Here is a 15,593-nt window from a genome sequence, read left to right as displayed (position 1 = left end):
CATGTCCCTCCCTCTTCCTTTCACAGCAAATTTCTGTAACCAGGGCAGGGGAATTGTAAAAATTGTTGGTGTTGTTTTTATATGATTAATCTTATTGTCCCAATATTCAAACATCTGTGAGTTATTATAATAGGACACCAATATGAAACAGCTTAACGTGTTTAATTTCCTATTCTGAATTGGTCATCACTAATTGTTTCCACTTCCTAACCTGAGAAGCTGATAAATAAGTCCTTAGGCTTGTTGGGATTGAGCATTCATGTGTAGGATCAGGTCTGTACATGGCCACCTCTTTTCTGGATGGTGCAATAAGACAGATAGATAAAGATATATACTTTATTAATTAGAATATATAATATAATGATATGTATAACATATATACTTTATATATAATATAAATATTATATTTAAATATATTATAATATATATTATATTTAAATATGTAAGTATATACTATATATATAAATAAAGATATAAAATGGGCATTAGGACAAAGATGTGATGTGATCAAGATGTAATAAAGGTTTTAAGTTTTTTAAGTTTCAAATTTTATGTAAAAGTGTTCCATTTTAATGGAATAGTAAACTTCAGTTTGAGAGAAGCAACAATATTAGACTGTCTTTTAAGGACTACTATATGTATGTATATCCATACATATATGCATGTATACATACACATACTCTCTCTCTCTCTGTATATATATATATGTGTGTGTGTGTGTGTGTGCGCGCGCGCACTATATATATAGTGTGTATATATCTATATGTGCGTGTGTGTGTGTGTGTGCATGTGTGTGTGTGTGTGTGTGTGTGTGTGAGTGTGTGATTGGATCCCAAAAATGTTTCTATTAGGAATAAATACAAAAGCACCAGTGAACACAATGCTCTTGGTTGATATATTTTAAATATTTTTTCTTTTGTTCCTGAAGGTAATTAAGGAGAAGACTGAAAAAGTATTGACCATCCTACAGGCTCAACTGAATATACAGAGATGAATTTTTAAAAAATTTTTCTTGTTTCTTTTGTTCTATTTCTACAGGCTTTTGTTATGTTTTAGTAATGAGTTTTCAAAATTGGAATAAGTATTTCACATGTAAAATTGCATTAAAAATTATAAATAAAATTTTAAATTGTGGTTTTGTCCACTATTTTGAAGTCTCTGCTAATATTAAGAGACAGAAGGCGTTCTTTTCCAAGTCAGGCGCTCATGGATCCTTTTCAAGATTCTTCCTTCAACCCGTTGACGGTATTGTCCATATCAGGTGCAGGGTTCAAGTAAAGACAGAAAAAGCAAGTGACATGTAAAAACTGAAATTCTCTGAATGTTCAGATAAATTACGGGTTGCTAATTTAATGTTCTTCATAGAGCTCTGCTGTTAATAAGGTTAGCACTGTAATATTTAAACTGGTTTTCACCACATGAACTAGTTACTGGAAAACCAAATTTAAGAAGTTATGTTAGGCCTTACTAAATTGTAGTAAGTCTCATCACTAGCAGATTTTAGTAGCCTTACCTTGGCAACCTCTGCAAGTGAGTTAGAACCAGGAAAACAGGTCTCGTAGGAAGAATACCTCCAGAACTGCCCTGGTGATGAGGTCTATTTCCGAATTTCTAAGGGAAAATGTTTCCAGGCACTAGATGGCTGTGGGGTACTTTTTAGACCCAAGATGAAATAAGCTGATTAAATGCACATTCGGAGTGGGTTACCAGGAACAAGCTGATCAAGGAGACCTCGTCTTATTCAATATTGATGATCATTAATATATTACTTTTGCTTTAATATTTCCTGACATTCCGTTTACCTGCAGAGGTATATGCCCCAAATCTAATGTGAACATGTGCATGAAAATGGGGGGAAATGGGAAAAATTCATCTTTCATTTTCTATTACTAATTTCTTATTTGTTCTTCAGTGAGGCAAATGGAGTCAAGTGACTTGCCCAGGGTCACACAGCTAGTGTCAAGTGTCTCGTCTGAGGCTGGATTTGAACTCAGGTCCTCCTGACTCCAGAGCTTGAGCTCTATTCACTGCACCATCTAGCTGCCAAACTAATTTCTTATTATGAAGGGCTCAGGTCCATTCCTCCTGCAACTTTTGGTTAATGGAAAGTTTGTCTTCTTCCAATATTAATCTCACTTGCCTAAAACCAGACTCATGGAACAGTAGTGCTTAAAGGAAGACTTTTGACATTCCTGAGATAAGAAAATGAATGTGAGGAGGAAAAGAATATAGCAATTTATAAACCTTCAAAAAAGACTTTATTGGTGGAAGAATTTCCCTGATGCTAAGTCTTCATGCCATGGAAAGCCCACTGTGACTTCTGTACAACGTAGCCTTGTATTTCCATGAGGGTAGAATTTTGCAAACTCAGTGTTTAATCTGTAACCTGACTCAGTTTACCTATGGAGTCTGTTTGTTCCCTTAGAGGATGTATGAGCTTATGATCCTGTTTAACTAACTGTGTTCAACTTTTATGATGTTGAAGGAAGCATGGGATATTTATGGATATATATGTATATATACATATGTGTGTGTATACACACACACACACACAGACACACACACATATGGTGACTTGCTGAGGGTCATACAGCTATTAAATGTCTGAGGCCGGCTTTGAACTCAGGTCCTCCTGACTCCAGGGCTGCTGCTCTATCCACTGTGCCACTTATGAATCTTTTTTTTTATTTATCTTTTATAGCCGAAAAGAATGTAAGAGACTGTAATATGTAAAGAATTATTTCTCTGTCACTGGAATAATTTTGTCTGTAATAAAGCCCCTTTAGAATCCTAATTTAGGCTCAGGATTATTTCTCTACCTCCTGAACATGTGCTTAAGCCTAATAAAACCTAAGTTTTCACCTCTTTCATTTCTACTTGGTGGTAGATTTAGTTCAGCAGTGGTAACCTACAATGCATACTCAAAGAGGAAATATTTTTCCCGTAGCAACATAACCATGATCTTGATAGATAAATTAAGAACAAGCAGGTGAGATTCGAACCCAGGTCTCCTGATTGCAGGTCCAGAACCCATTCTATGACACCACACTGCCTCTCCTGCGCCCCCAGTCAGAAGGGCTTCCCTCCTCCAATATAACAGGACATAGAGAGGTGTTTGCTATCAGAGCAGGATAGCCGGCAGTGATTGCCGGCTTCCTTTCACTTTTTTGTGAGGTAGCCTACTTCAACCCCTCCACCAAAGGGATCCTAGTGCACTTGGCAGCTGGGTACTACAGGGGATGGAGTACCAGGCCTGGAGTCAGGAGGACCTGAGTTCAAATCTGGCCTCAGACACTTAACTAGTGGATGACCCTGGAAAAGCCACTTCACCTCTGCCTCAGTTTCCTCATCATTAAATTGGGGGTCATAATAGCACTTATCTCCCAGGGTTGTTGTGAGGATCAAATGAGATATTTGTAATGTGTTTAGCACAGTGCCTGGCACATAGTAGGTACTTTTTAAATGTTAGTTGTTATTATTATACCTTGAGGCTCCTCCAGGCCTCTGGGAATTTGCATGATCTGGTGCCAATGTGGCCCTGTTATACAAGACAAGCCTATAAGACCAGTGTTACAACTGGATTTGTTACAAAAGAAATGAATATGTATCTGGAACTCCAGGTGCAAGACATTAACCTGAGTGAATACTAAGGCAGGGAAGAGATGAATGGAAACCAAACACCTGGTGGGGTTAGGAGTAAGAACTAAGGACCTCTGTCTGAGAGGGACAAGTCAGGAAGTCTTGAGAGCTACCTGAATGACCCATTGCGGGGCCAACCAGATAGGGCTGTAAGCCTGACAGAGCTGCTCAGGGCACACAGCCTTAGGGAAGAGCAGCTGAAACACAACACTGGTCTCCCATTTGGGGCCGGTCTGGCAGTTACTCCTAGAGAAAGTAGGGGGATGGGAGTGAGCCTTGCACACTGGAGATCAGTGCATGCAGATAGGGCTTTTCAGCATCTCTGTGTAGGGAGAGGGCCAGGCAGGGGAGGCCTCACACTCAAGCTTATGGCCAAAATCAGTGTGGCTCTCTCTGCCATGGGGTCTCTACCTGTTGGGCCAAGGACAGATGGCCTCCAAGATCCCTGATCCTGTCTATTGTCCCTGCAAAGGCCCAGTCCCACCCTCTTCCTCTTGGGCCCACAAAAGTTGTAAAGTTCAAGGGGGTGCACGTGACAGGATGTTAGCCCCCCTGCTGATGCCTCTGCAGGTAGGGGGTGGAAGGCTTAGAACAAGGCTGAGGGTCCTAACAAAGAGTCAGGGAGACCTCCCCACCTTCCCAGGAATAAATGCCTAGATTAACTACTTCTCCGCATAATTGGCATCAGGAGTAATCTTGGCCCAAGTGCTTTTAAAGCAGGCCCCTGGGATCACCATAGAGACCTGATGAGATTTAAGGAACAGGAACGTGCCTTCCCACCTCATTTTTGAGCCCATCCCCTTTCTGGGAGGTCCAATTCTTATGGGGTCAGAATGTATCAACACCATTTTAAAGGTAAAGCTCACTCTTAATTGATTTCATAGCTAGGTGGATCTCTGGGGTCTGCTGGAACTCAGAGAACAATAAAAGTACACACACACTTTTTATTTTGCAACAAAATCAATATATTTTCAACACCTGTGAAAGACATCTTGAAGGAGGAAATTTCCTAGACATCTTTCAATACAGATGAATGTTTTTCTCTTATCACCAAATTATTCGTTGCAATCAATACAGAAAACATCAGGCCAGTTCAGTCATTGGAGCATAGAGAAAAACATAGTCACATTGCAAAAAGGGGCTGATAACGAGCCCCATGTACCAGATAAGCCAATACATGCACACCATGTTAAAGTGGTGACATCTTTGGCACCAACAAATCAGTCCAGGACTTTGGACACTGAGCATTAACATAGGTCCTAAGTGCTGAGGTGTAAAAGCACAGAATCATAAAAATATATATACCTTTTTGGTGAAGCAAAACCAATACATTTTGGACATTTTTGAAAGCCCTCTGAAGGAGAAACTTTTGTAGACATCTGTCAGTACAGATGAGTGTTTTTCTCTTACCACCAAATTATACATTGGAACCAACACAGCAAACATCAGACATTGGGGCACAGAGATGAAGCATATGGAGGAAGAACACAGTCACATTTCAAGAAGGGGCAGGTAACTAGTCCCATTTACCAGATAACCCAACACACCCACCCCACCCCCACCCCTGTTAAAGCGGTGACTTCTTTGGCACCAACAATCAGCAATAAAGGTCTTTGGACACTGAGCATTATCACAAGTCCTAAGTGCTGAGATTTAAAAGCAAAGAACCATGAAAAATGTATACCTTCTTTGGGCAGCAAAATCAATTCAGTTTTGACCCTTTTGAAAGCCCTCTGATGGAGGAAATTTCTTAGACATTCCTCAATACAGATGAGTGTTTTTCTCTTATTACCAAATTATGTATTGGAATCAACATAGCAAAGATCAGAACAGTTCAGTAATCGGTGCATAGAGACAAAGCACTTGGAAGAGAAGCCTGTTGAAGGGACAATATCTTTGGCACTGACAATCATCAATCAAGGTTTTTGGTTACTGAGCATTAACACAGTTCCTAAGTGCTGAGGTGTGGAGCCATCAGGATGCAGAGTACACAACAGGCCTTGTGGTTATCTAGGCAGGAAGGGAATGTTCCCACTAGGCATCCCAGTCTCTATGTCCATTACTGCAAATTACTGTTCTGAAAGGAGAGAAGAGGCTTCCTCCATGGAAGTAGTTAAGGGGAAATTTAAAGGAAGAGATCATTTTGGCAAGATGTGGGCTGATAGACTCAATAGATTGGCTCCAGGAAATGCTAATTTGGAAGGAGCCAAGACCACCACAACTTTATACTACTTTCAGGTGCTCCTCAGAGGCCAGCACATAATCCTTGGCATCAATGAACAGCAGATAAAGATCACGGGCCAGATATTCCAGGAAATCTTCCAAATGGCTCAGCAGCACCATCAAGCTGCTGTCATCCAGAGAAGTGCAGGTGAGCATAGGGCCCAACTGCTGGAAGAGACACAGCAGGTGCACACCTCCATAAAGCTCACACATCTGGCTAGAGGGGTAGCTGACCACCAACTCATCATATTGTGGCCTCTCAAAATCATAAAGCAGCTGGGTGCTGAGGATTGCATTGAAGTATTCCTTGAGGACATCCACCAGGCCACAGACAACATACTTTTTATCCCTGGTATGGCAATTCATAGGGAAGATGGCGTATTCAGACAGGATGGCATCAATGCTTACCTTGGCTGGCAGGTCGCAGAGCTTTTTCCCGCGGATCACCAGCTCCCAATCTTGCACGAGCAGGGATCTCAGGCACTTGGGCAGGTTGACCTGGACTTCAAATCCTCCTGTGGAATCTTTTTGGGGATCCCCAGCATCACCTCTGCGGCTCAATTCCCATGGCCTGCCTTGGCTTCAGAGACGCTTGGCGGGTGGCTGCATCATTCCAGAGGAACTACCTTCACTTGGGTCGCTGTGGTTGTCTTTATCATTACCACCACAGGTGAAGGCACATCTGAGATTGCAGGAGGCAGCCTGTCTCTGCTCTTTTCTGGCTGATATCTGAATAGCGGCATCACTATCATGCTTCAGCTGGTTAGGAGAGTAGTGGAGCACCACACGAGGGGCAATCCATTCATAGTGCCAGCCACTGGAGGCTTCTTGGGAGGCAGGGAATTGTGGGTCACTGGTGCTGGCTCCCCCACTCCCTGGGAAACGGGCTGGCTGCTACCGCTTCTCCCACTGGAGGCCCCCTGAACCATGGCGCCCCCTAGGGGGCTGCTGCTGGTTCCCATGGTGCTTTGGCCACCTGGGCTGGTGCTGGGGCCTTCTTGGCTGGTGCTGGAACTGGTGGGGCTCGGTCCTGCTCTGCTGGTCCAAATGATGAGTAAGTCAAAGAACAAATCTCAAAAACAATAATTAAGTGAAAGACAATGAGGAAAAAGAGATACCAAAATTTCTAGGATGAAGGTAATGCAATCTCCATGAGTAAAATCATATTCCTTTATAAAATACTTATAAAGGAAAATGGAGGGTTGAAAAAGTGAACAAGAAATGAAACACACCTTGATCAAGCTACAAAAAAAGAAGGCAGGAAATCCAAGCCAACAATGAGCAAATAAACAAGGGGAAATCGCAATAAAATTGGGAGAAAGAAAAGAATTATCAGAATGTTTTAATACACAGTTATGAGCCAACAAAACAGAGAAGAGAGAGACAGACAGACAGACCGACAGACACTGACGGAAATAGAGACAGAGAAAAACCAGAGCAATTCCTTCAACATACAAAATGCCCAAACTAACAGAAGACCAGAGAGAGGGCTAAAAGAATCCAATCTCAGAAGAAAAAACAGGATTTTCTGTAGAGCAACCACCAAAGGGAAAACCTCCCCTCCTCATGCTAATGGCTTACTCACAGCAGAATTCTAGCCACCTTTAAAGAATGGTGAGGACCCAAAATTACTACTCACATTATTCTCAAAAATGGAGAAGGAAAGCCCCTTACCAGACATGTTGTGTGAGACAAATAGTCCTAAAAACTCAGCCAGGGAAGAATAAAGCCAAAGAGGATGACACATCAATATCATTAATTCAAACACTTTCAGTAAAATAAATATAAATAAATATGTTATATAAAATGTGAATATATTTCTATAACATAGAAATATATTTATATACTATATAAACAAAATAAAATAAAATTTCATCAAACAGGCTGCTGCGATTCATCCAAGAAATGATTATTTGATGCAACTCTGAAAACATTATCAATAGAAAGAAGGAAAGAGAAAGAAATTAAAGACCAAAAGAGAGTCAAAGAGGAGATAAAACTCTCCCTGTTTGGTGATGAGATGATGGTTTACTTGGAAATTCTTGGGAATCAGGAAGGATGCTAATTAAGAAATTAAAAGCCTCAGTATAGTTGCATACTATGAAGTAAACCTGAGAAAATCACCAGGGCTCCATACAATGATGACAAAATCCAAGAGAATATAATAGAAAGGGAAATACCATTCCAACTAATCACAAAATGAATAAGATATTTGAGGATAAATCTCTTTAATTATACAAATGATTTATAGAGATTCCCTTACCATGTGCCCCTTAAAGAATGAAAAGAAACTTGAACAAGTGAGGGGATATCTAGTCTTCATGGCTGGACTGTTCTAATATCATAAAAAATTATCATGCTACCAAATTGTGTTTAAATGCTATGCTGTTGGTCCTTTTTCGGAAAAGGCCAATGACATCACAAGATGCTGTTTTGACTTGACTGTTACTTGGATTTAAGTGAGGCAGAGTTGCACAAAGCCCCACTCTTTCTTCCACAGTCAAGTCCAGGGGCAAGACAAAAGTGAGGATAATTGGCAACAGCCTGGGATGCAGTGGATGGCTTTGGCATCTTCAACATCTGACCAAGTTCTATAGGCATTCCACAGCATCTCTCTAATACAAGGAGGGAAACAATCCAATTAGGGAAAAAATAAACCCTAGTATCAATTTTTTGTAATAAAAGTTGGGTATCTAGATTCTATAGACAACTTGAAGATGCAAACATTAATATGTATGTATATATGTACATGTACTAATATGCACACTCGTGTATGTATGGCTGTACCTATGTATGCACACTATTGACGGCCATAGGAAAGCATGCTCCAAATCCCGGGAAATGAGAGAAATGCAAACCAGGTGGCCTGGAGGCTGCAAGTTCCCCACTCCTGGCTTAGACAAACATCTTATCCTACATTCCACAATAAATTTTAAATTCATGTGACCTTAGTACCAATTTTTTTTCTGATAAATGTTTGATATCTAGATTATATAAACAACTTGCAGATGCAAGCATTAATATGTATGTATATATATGCATGTATATATATGCACACTCATGTATGTATGGCTGTACCTATGTATGCCCACTATTAATGGCCATAGGAAAGCATCCTCCAAATCCCTAGAAATGAGAGAAATGCAAACCAGTGGCCTGGAGGCTGCAGGTTCCTCACTCCTGCAATAGACAAACATCTTATGCTACATTCCAAAATAAATTTTAAAAGCATGTGACTGTAATATTAAAAGTCATAGCATTTCAAAAAATAGAACAGAAGCAGGTCTCTATCTCTCTATCTCTCTCTCTCTCCAATTATGTATCTATTGGGGAGGGAGGATAATAATATTTAGGATATAATCATACTAATAGATTATCTGAATTGACAGGAGCTTAGTTAAGTCGAGAAGTATTTATTAAGCATCCACTATGTGCCAGGCACTGGGCTAAGAGCTGGAGGAAAGGAGGGGGATCCCTGCCTTCAAGGAACTCATTTAGTAAATGGGGGAGTCAACATACACAGCACCATGTCTATACAAACTAGGTACAACCAGTGTTAATAGGGGGTAAGTTCAAAAATAGGGTAGCTAGATGGCAAAGTGGATAGAGTGCTGGGCCTGAGGTCAGGAAGCCCCATCTTCCTGAGTTCCAATCTGGCCTCAGACAGACACTTCCTTCCTAGCGTGTGGCCCTGGGCAAGTCACTGAACCCTGTTTGCCTCAGTTTCCTCATCTGTGAAATGAGCTGAATTAAATGGCAAACAACTTCAGCATCTTTTCCAAGAAAACCCCAAATGGGGTCACAAAAAGTCAGAACTGAAAACGACTAACAAACAAGCTCAGAGGGGAGGCATTAGCTTTGGGGGAGGGGAGTTATTCCAGACAGAGGGGGCAGCCAGCCAGTGAAAAAGCACCGATCTGGCACATAGTGCCTTGTTCAAAGAATAGAATGGAGGCCAGGGGGGTAAAATTCTAAGAGAAGACCAAACACTTAAAGAATTTCTAAAGAGGAAATAAAATTAGGTGTAAAAAACTACCAAATAAAAAAAACCTCCAAGTTCTGATGGATTCCTAAAATTCTATAGAACTTTTAAACAATTAGTATCCACAATACACATATTATTTCCTAAAATTGAGAAAGCATGCTAACAGATTCATTTTATGAGGCAAATATACTCCTAATAATTAAACCAGGGAATAATAAACTCAAGAAAAACTAGACATGAATATTATCAATATTAATAGTATTAATGAATATTGATTCAAAAATTTTACTCCAAATTCTCATCAAAAAGGCTTCAGTGATTCATGGAAGAAATGATTATTTAATATTATTCTAGAAATGTAATCAGTAGCAATAAGGTAAGAGAAAGAAATGAAAGCAAGAAGTGAAAAAAAGAGGAGTGAAAGCTATCCTTGTCTGCTGCTGGCAGGATGATTTACCTGGGTGAGAATCAGCAAAGACGGTGATTGAGACGATCAGTGACTTTAGTAAAGTTGCAGGCTATGAAATAAACCCACAAAAATCTGTAGCATTTCTTTTTAACAACACCAGAATCCAATAGGAGATAATAGAAAGGGAAATCCCATTGCAGATACCTGCAATGCTCATAAAATATTGGGGAATCGATGTAATGAAACAGAGAAAAGATTTCTGTTGAGTCCATTGTATAGTGTTCCTCAGACATAAAAGAACAACCTAAATATCTGTAAGATTATTCACTGCTATTCTAGGCAGTGTCAAGGTAATAAAAAATGGCCATACTACCAAAGTAAATTTGCAATTCAAGTGCCATACCAACCAATATGTCTAAGGGACACTATAGAACTGGATAAAAAAGTTTCCTTTAGTGAAGCAAATGAATATAAACAGTAAAGTATAACATATAATATTATACATTATTTATACTTTACACAAAATAATATAAAATGTAATCTATGTAACATATAAAATTGAAATACAAATAGTAAATAATGAGAAAAGGTAAGAATAAAGTAATACCACTTTCAACAGAGCACTCATCAAAGCCATCTGGTAGCGTTTAAAAAAATAGAGAAGGAAGATGAGACAAAATGGAGCTCAGTTACTGAGTTTTTGATAACTTAGAAAGCATGAATTACTTAGGAAATCACTTCCTTTTCGGTAAATACTGCAGAGAAAAATGGAAAGCAGCCTGTTACAAATTAGGCTGTAGGGGTGGGGAACCTGCACCCTCCAGTCCACATGTGGCCTTCTAGGTCCTTGGGTACAGCCTTTTGACTCAGTCCAAGTTTGACAGAAAAAAATCCTCTTTTTTGTGCGTTTTTTGGGAAGAAATCCTCTTATTAAGGGAATTTTTCTTCTGTGAAGTTTGGATTCAGTCAAAGGGCCACACTTGAGGACCAAGAGGGCCACACGCGGCCTGGAGGCCACAGGTTCCCCAGCACTGTTGTAGGCTATAAATAAACCCCCTCAAATCCATAGCATTCCCATTTAACAACAACAAAATCCAAGGGGGAATAATAGAAAGAGAAATCCCATTCTAAACAACTACAAAACTAGTAAAATATTTGAGGATCAATCTACTGAAACTCAAAAGATTTATATAAATTCCAATGAAAAGTCCTCATTACTTAAAAACAACTTAATTCGCTAGAGGATTATTTGCTGCTCATGGCTTGGCAGTGCCAACGTAATAAACCATGGTGATACTACCAAAGTAAATTTACATTTTAAGTGCCACACCGATCAATAAATAAAAGGGACCCATGGTAAAATAGAGCATGATAAATTAACAAGAAGTTCCACTTGGAGAAACAAAACAGCTAGAATATGAAGCAAATAATGAAAAAGGTGAGACTAAAGAACAGATAGCATTTCTGGACCTCAAACAGTATTTTAAAACAGTGCACTGTAATAATTCTTTAGTTAATCATGGTGATAGTCCAGAGCTGAAGAGACAGGTTCAGCCTAGTCAAGTCAGGAAGCAGTTAGTCATCAAGCACCTAAACTTTCTTCCTTCAAGGAATTCATTTTATGTTGGAGACAGCCTGCACAGAACTATGCATATCCAAGATGTCTACAACCAGTGATAATAGGAGGTGAGCCCAGAGATTAGGGCTTGACAAACAGCCTAGGGTCAGCCTTTCTGTTACTGGTAGCCAAGGCAAGCAGAATCTGGAGCCTATGGCAAACTGGTCTAGCTGTGGGATTTCATCAGCACATGAATTCAAAGTAAGCAAATACCCTCTAACAAGGTAATTCATCACCTTGTTTATAATTTACAGTGATAGGGAACTGGCTTGGGTACTGAGAGGCTATGTGACTTTTGTAGGGTCACACAGCTGGGATGAGTCAGAAACAGGACTTAAATCCAGATCTTCAAGAGTGGGCATTCAGCAAGGAAGAGAATAAACATTTAAGTGCCGACTGTGTAGTAGTACCAGGTGCCAGGCATTGTACTGAGTCCTTTAAGGTTGTCTCCTTCGATCCTCCCAGTGACTCTGGGAGGTAGGTGCCGTTATTATCCCCAATTTGCAGTTGAGGAAACTGAGGCCATCAGAAGTTAAGTGACTTAACCAGGGGCCTACAGCTAGGAAGTGTCTAAGGCTGGATTTGAACTCAGGTTTTCCTGACTCCAGGCCCACTGCTCTATCCACTGTGCCACCAAGCTCCTTGATGAGTCCACAAGTCGCCTATATGCCAGGCATTGCCCTAAGTCTTGGGGATATATAAACATATAAGCAAAAAGGAAGACAGGCCCTGCCGCTTTGAACATATTCTACCAGAGAAAGAAACAGATAAAAGGAAGCTGAAAAGGAAAGGGAATTGTGGAAATGGAGGTACCCATATAGGGCTATAGTCACTTAGGAAAATGAAGGATGTTTGGGCCTGGCCAACAGCATTGTTGGCAGAGCTGGGGATCGGCACAACCATTTTGGAAAGCAATTTGGAGCTATGCACACAAAGTGATTCAAATGGTCATACTCTTGTCTATACCCTCTCTAGTGAATGTTAATTCCAAACTCTTTTGCTATAAGGCTTTCAAGTTGGCAAAAATCTTTTTCTCAGTATGACCCCAGGAAGTAGGTGGTATCAGCGCAACTCTCCCCATTTTCCAGATAAACTGAGGGTCTGGGAGTTGGACATTTCTCATTGCCCATTTCTCAGTGGGCACTAGTATGTGAGGCTGCTCCAAGTCTCAGCATGACCTGGTGATAATCTGTAGGGTGTGTGTGTGTGTGTGTGTGTGTGTGTGTGTGTGTGTGTGCATGTTGTGTCCAGAAGGGGTGCACAGAGAGCCAGCATGTATAAGGTAGACCCAGGACTGTGGCTGACCATTGCAACTATTCCTGGGCCCTGGTCAAGCTATGGCCAATTCCTGCCAGCTCATGGGTTCAACAGGAACTTACTGAAAAAGGGAACTGCCTTCCACTGGGTGAGAACAGGAAGCTTCTAAACGGGGTACCGGTGTCACCCCCCTACTGGGGTTTCTGGCCCTGAGGTAGAAGCAAGACTGCATAGCCATCACCAAGGCTCCATGAGCCCTCCAGCTTCCTTCTCAGGAGGAAATATCCAGTTTCCCTCCATTTCTCGATAGCTGGCATCAGCAGAAACCAGTCCTACCACCTTGGCCCAGGGGCTGCTGCTTGTCCTGGGACCATCATAAGAACCTGGTGTGATCACCTTGAAGGAATGAGGATGTGCCCCCCACCCCATTTCTGAGCATTTCCCCCTTCTGGGAGGCCCAGGTCTCACTGGGCCAGAGTGGGTCAGTACCAGAGCAAAGTTGAAAGCCCCCTCTTAAAGTGATTCTAAGCTGGGTGGGCCACATTCAAATGGATTCTATTGGAATTCAGGGAACAATAAAAATATGCACAACGTTTTCTGCAACGAAATCAATATATTTTCAACATGTGTTAGACATCTGTCAATACAGATCTATCATGTAATTATGCATCGAAATCAATACAGCAAATAACAGAACAGTTCAGTCATTGGAGCATAGAGAAAAACACAGTCACATTGCAAAAAGGGGCAGATAGCCAGCCCCGTGTACCAGATAACCCAACACATATCCACCTTCAGCATCATCAATCAAGGACTTTGGTCACCGGTTCTAAGTGCTGAGGTTAGGAGCCATCACAATGCAAAGCTGTGGTCATCTAGGCAGGGAGTCCCAGTCTCTATCTATACCCATTACTACAAGCACTAGTTACTGTTCTGCAAGGAGAGGAGAGGCTATCTCCTTGGAAGTAGTCAAGGGGAAACTGAAGGGAACAAACATCGATCCTGAAACAATGCAAACACACTATAGGAACAGATCATTTTGGCAAGATATGGGCCGATAGACCCCATAGATTGGCTCCAGGAAATGCGAATGTGGCAGGAGCCAAGCCCCCCCAAGCCCTTACTCAGCTATTTGCTGGTACTCAGCAGTGGCCACCTGGTAGTCGGTGGGATCAATACACAACAGAGAAGGGTCGTCGGCCAGGTAATCTAGGAAATCATGCAGATGGTTGAGCAGAACGTTAAGGCACCCCTCAGTCAGAGTAGCAGCGGCCAGCATGGAGCTCATCTGCGGGAAAGCACGCAGCAGGTGGGCACCTCCATATATCCGGGACATTTGGGCAATGGGTTGGCTGACGACGATCTCAGCATACTGAGGTCGCTCGAAATTGTACAGGAGCTGGGTCCCCAGCACCGAATCAAAGTACACTTTGATTACGGCCATCAGCTCATGGACTGCATGCTTCTTGGCGGGAGTGCCCAAATTTTCATACAAGGACGCATACTCAGTCAGGATGGCATCAACGGTTTTCCTAGCAGGCAGGGTGAAGAGCTTTTTCCCCAAGGTCACCATTTCCCAGTCTTGAACGAGCAGGGGCTTCAAGACTTTGGGGATGTAGATCTTACCCTCTGACTGTAAATCCCCGGCCGACGCCCTGGCTCCCCAGGACTCGCGCCTTTGCAAGCAGGCCCTCCCCCTCCCGCGGCTTCTCCCCCGGCGGCCCCTCTTGCTGGGTAGTGGCTTGGGGGCCGCGGCCGCGGCCCCGAAGGCGCTGGCCCCTGACGACGAGACGGGGCAGTCCTGCTGCTCTCTCTTGGCCGCCACTTGGAGGGCGGTATCGCTGTCCAGCTGCATGTGGGCAACAGTGTAACGGAGCAGGCGATTCTCGGGGACCCATTGGTACTCGCACCGACCGGTGACAACAGCGGAGCAGAGCTGATCTTCGCAGAGATCTTGTCTGAGGGCAAAGGGCTGCTGTCTTAGGAGTGGGGCGTCGGCACGCCCCGCTCCCGGGCTCGCGGCCGGGCTTCTACAGTCGTCCTCTCTGGGGAGCATCAGGCCCTCGTCTCCGAGGAGGGTGATGGTGCTGCTGGTGGTGCTCCGGCTGCGGCTGCGGCTGCGGCTGCGGCTGGGGCGTTGGCTGGGGCAGGGGCTGGGGCTGCGGGGGCGGCTGCGGCGTGGGCTGGGGCTGCGGCCGCGGTGGCGGCGCCGCTTGGGGCTGGGGGTAGTAACACGGCTGCGGCCGGGGCCGGAGCCGGGGCTGAGGCAGCGGCCGCGGCGCCGCTTGGGGCTGTAACTACGCTCGAGGCTGCGGCCTCGACCAGGGATGGGGCTGAGGCCGCTGCTGGGCCCGGCCTCCGAGCCACTCGTGTCAAGCTCGGCCTCGACCTGGGCCTGGGCCTGGAGCTCAGGTGCGGGCTCGGCCGCAGGCTCAACCTCCATCTGGGCGGCTGCCTCGGGA

At 43.0% G+C, this 15,593-nt stretch overlaps 1 protein-coding gene across 1 annotated transcript; it reads right to left on the bottom strand.

The window, feature by feature from the left end:
- Positions 1-5,862: 5,862 nt before the first annotated feature.
- LOC118832545 (mortality factor 4-like protein 2) lies at positions 5,863-6,824 on the bottom strand. Its single transcript, XM_036739835.1, has 3 exons — positions 6,773-6,824; positions 6,489-6,689; positions 5,863-6,377 (listed from the first exon to the last, which is right to left on the bottom strand). The coding sequence occupies exons 1-3, from the start codon at positions 6,822-6,824 to the stop codon at positions 5,863-5,865; spliced, it is 768 nt and encodes a 255-aa protein (XP_036595730.1).
- Between the last annotated feature and the right edge of the window lie 8,769 nt (positions 6,825-15,593).

Source organism: Trichosurus vulpecula, chromosome X (assembly GCF_011100635.1).
Source record: "Trichosurus vulpecula isolate mTriVul1 chromosome X, mTriVul1.pri, whole genome shotgun sequence".
Lineage (NCBI taxonomy): Eukaryota > Metazoa > Chordata > Mammalia > Diprotodontia > Phalangeridae > Trichosurus > Trichosurus vulpecula.
Note: the sequence above shows the minus strand (reverse complement) of the source record. Positions and strands in the feature narration are given on the sequence as shown.

Bases quoted from the DNA above. Each gene is read 5' to 3' on its own strand.
- LOC118832545 (XM_036739835.1), bottom strand. From the start codon at position 6,824: ATGGGAACCAGCAGCAGCCCCCTAGGGGGCGCCATGGTTCAGGGGGCC. The intron at 6,690-6,772 runs GTGGGAGAAGCG...CTGCCTCCCAAG, and splicing joins CATGGTTCAGGGGGCCTCCA to AAGCCTCCAGTGGCTGGCAC. The intron at 6,378-6,488 runs GTAGTTCCTCTG...AAGATTCCACAG, and splicing joins CCACAGCGACCCAAGTGAAG to GAGGATTTGAAGTCCAGGTC.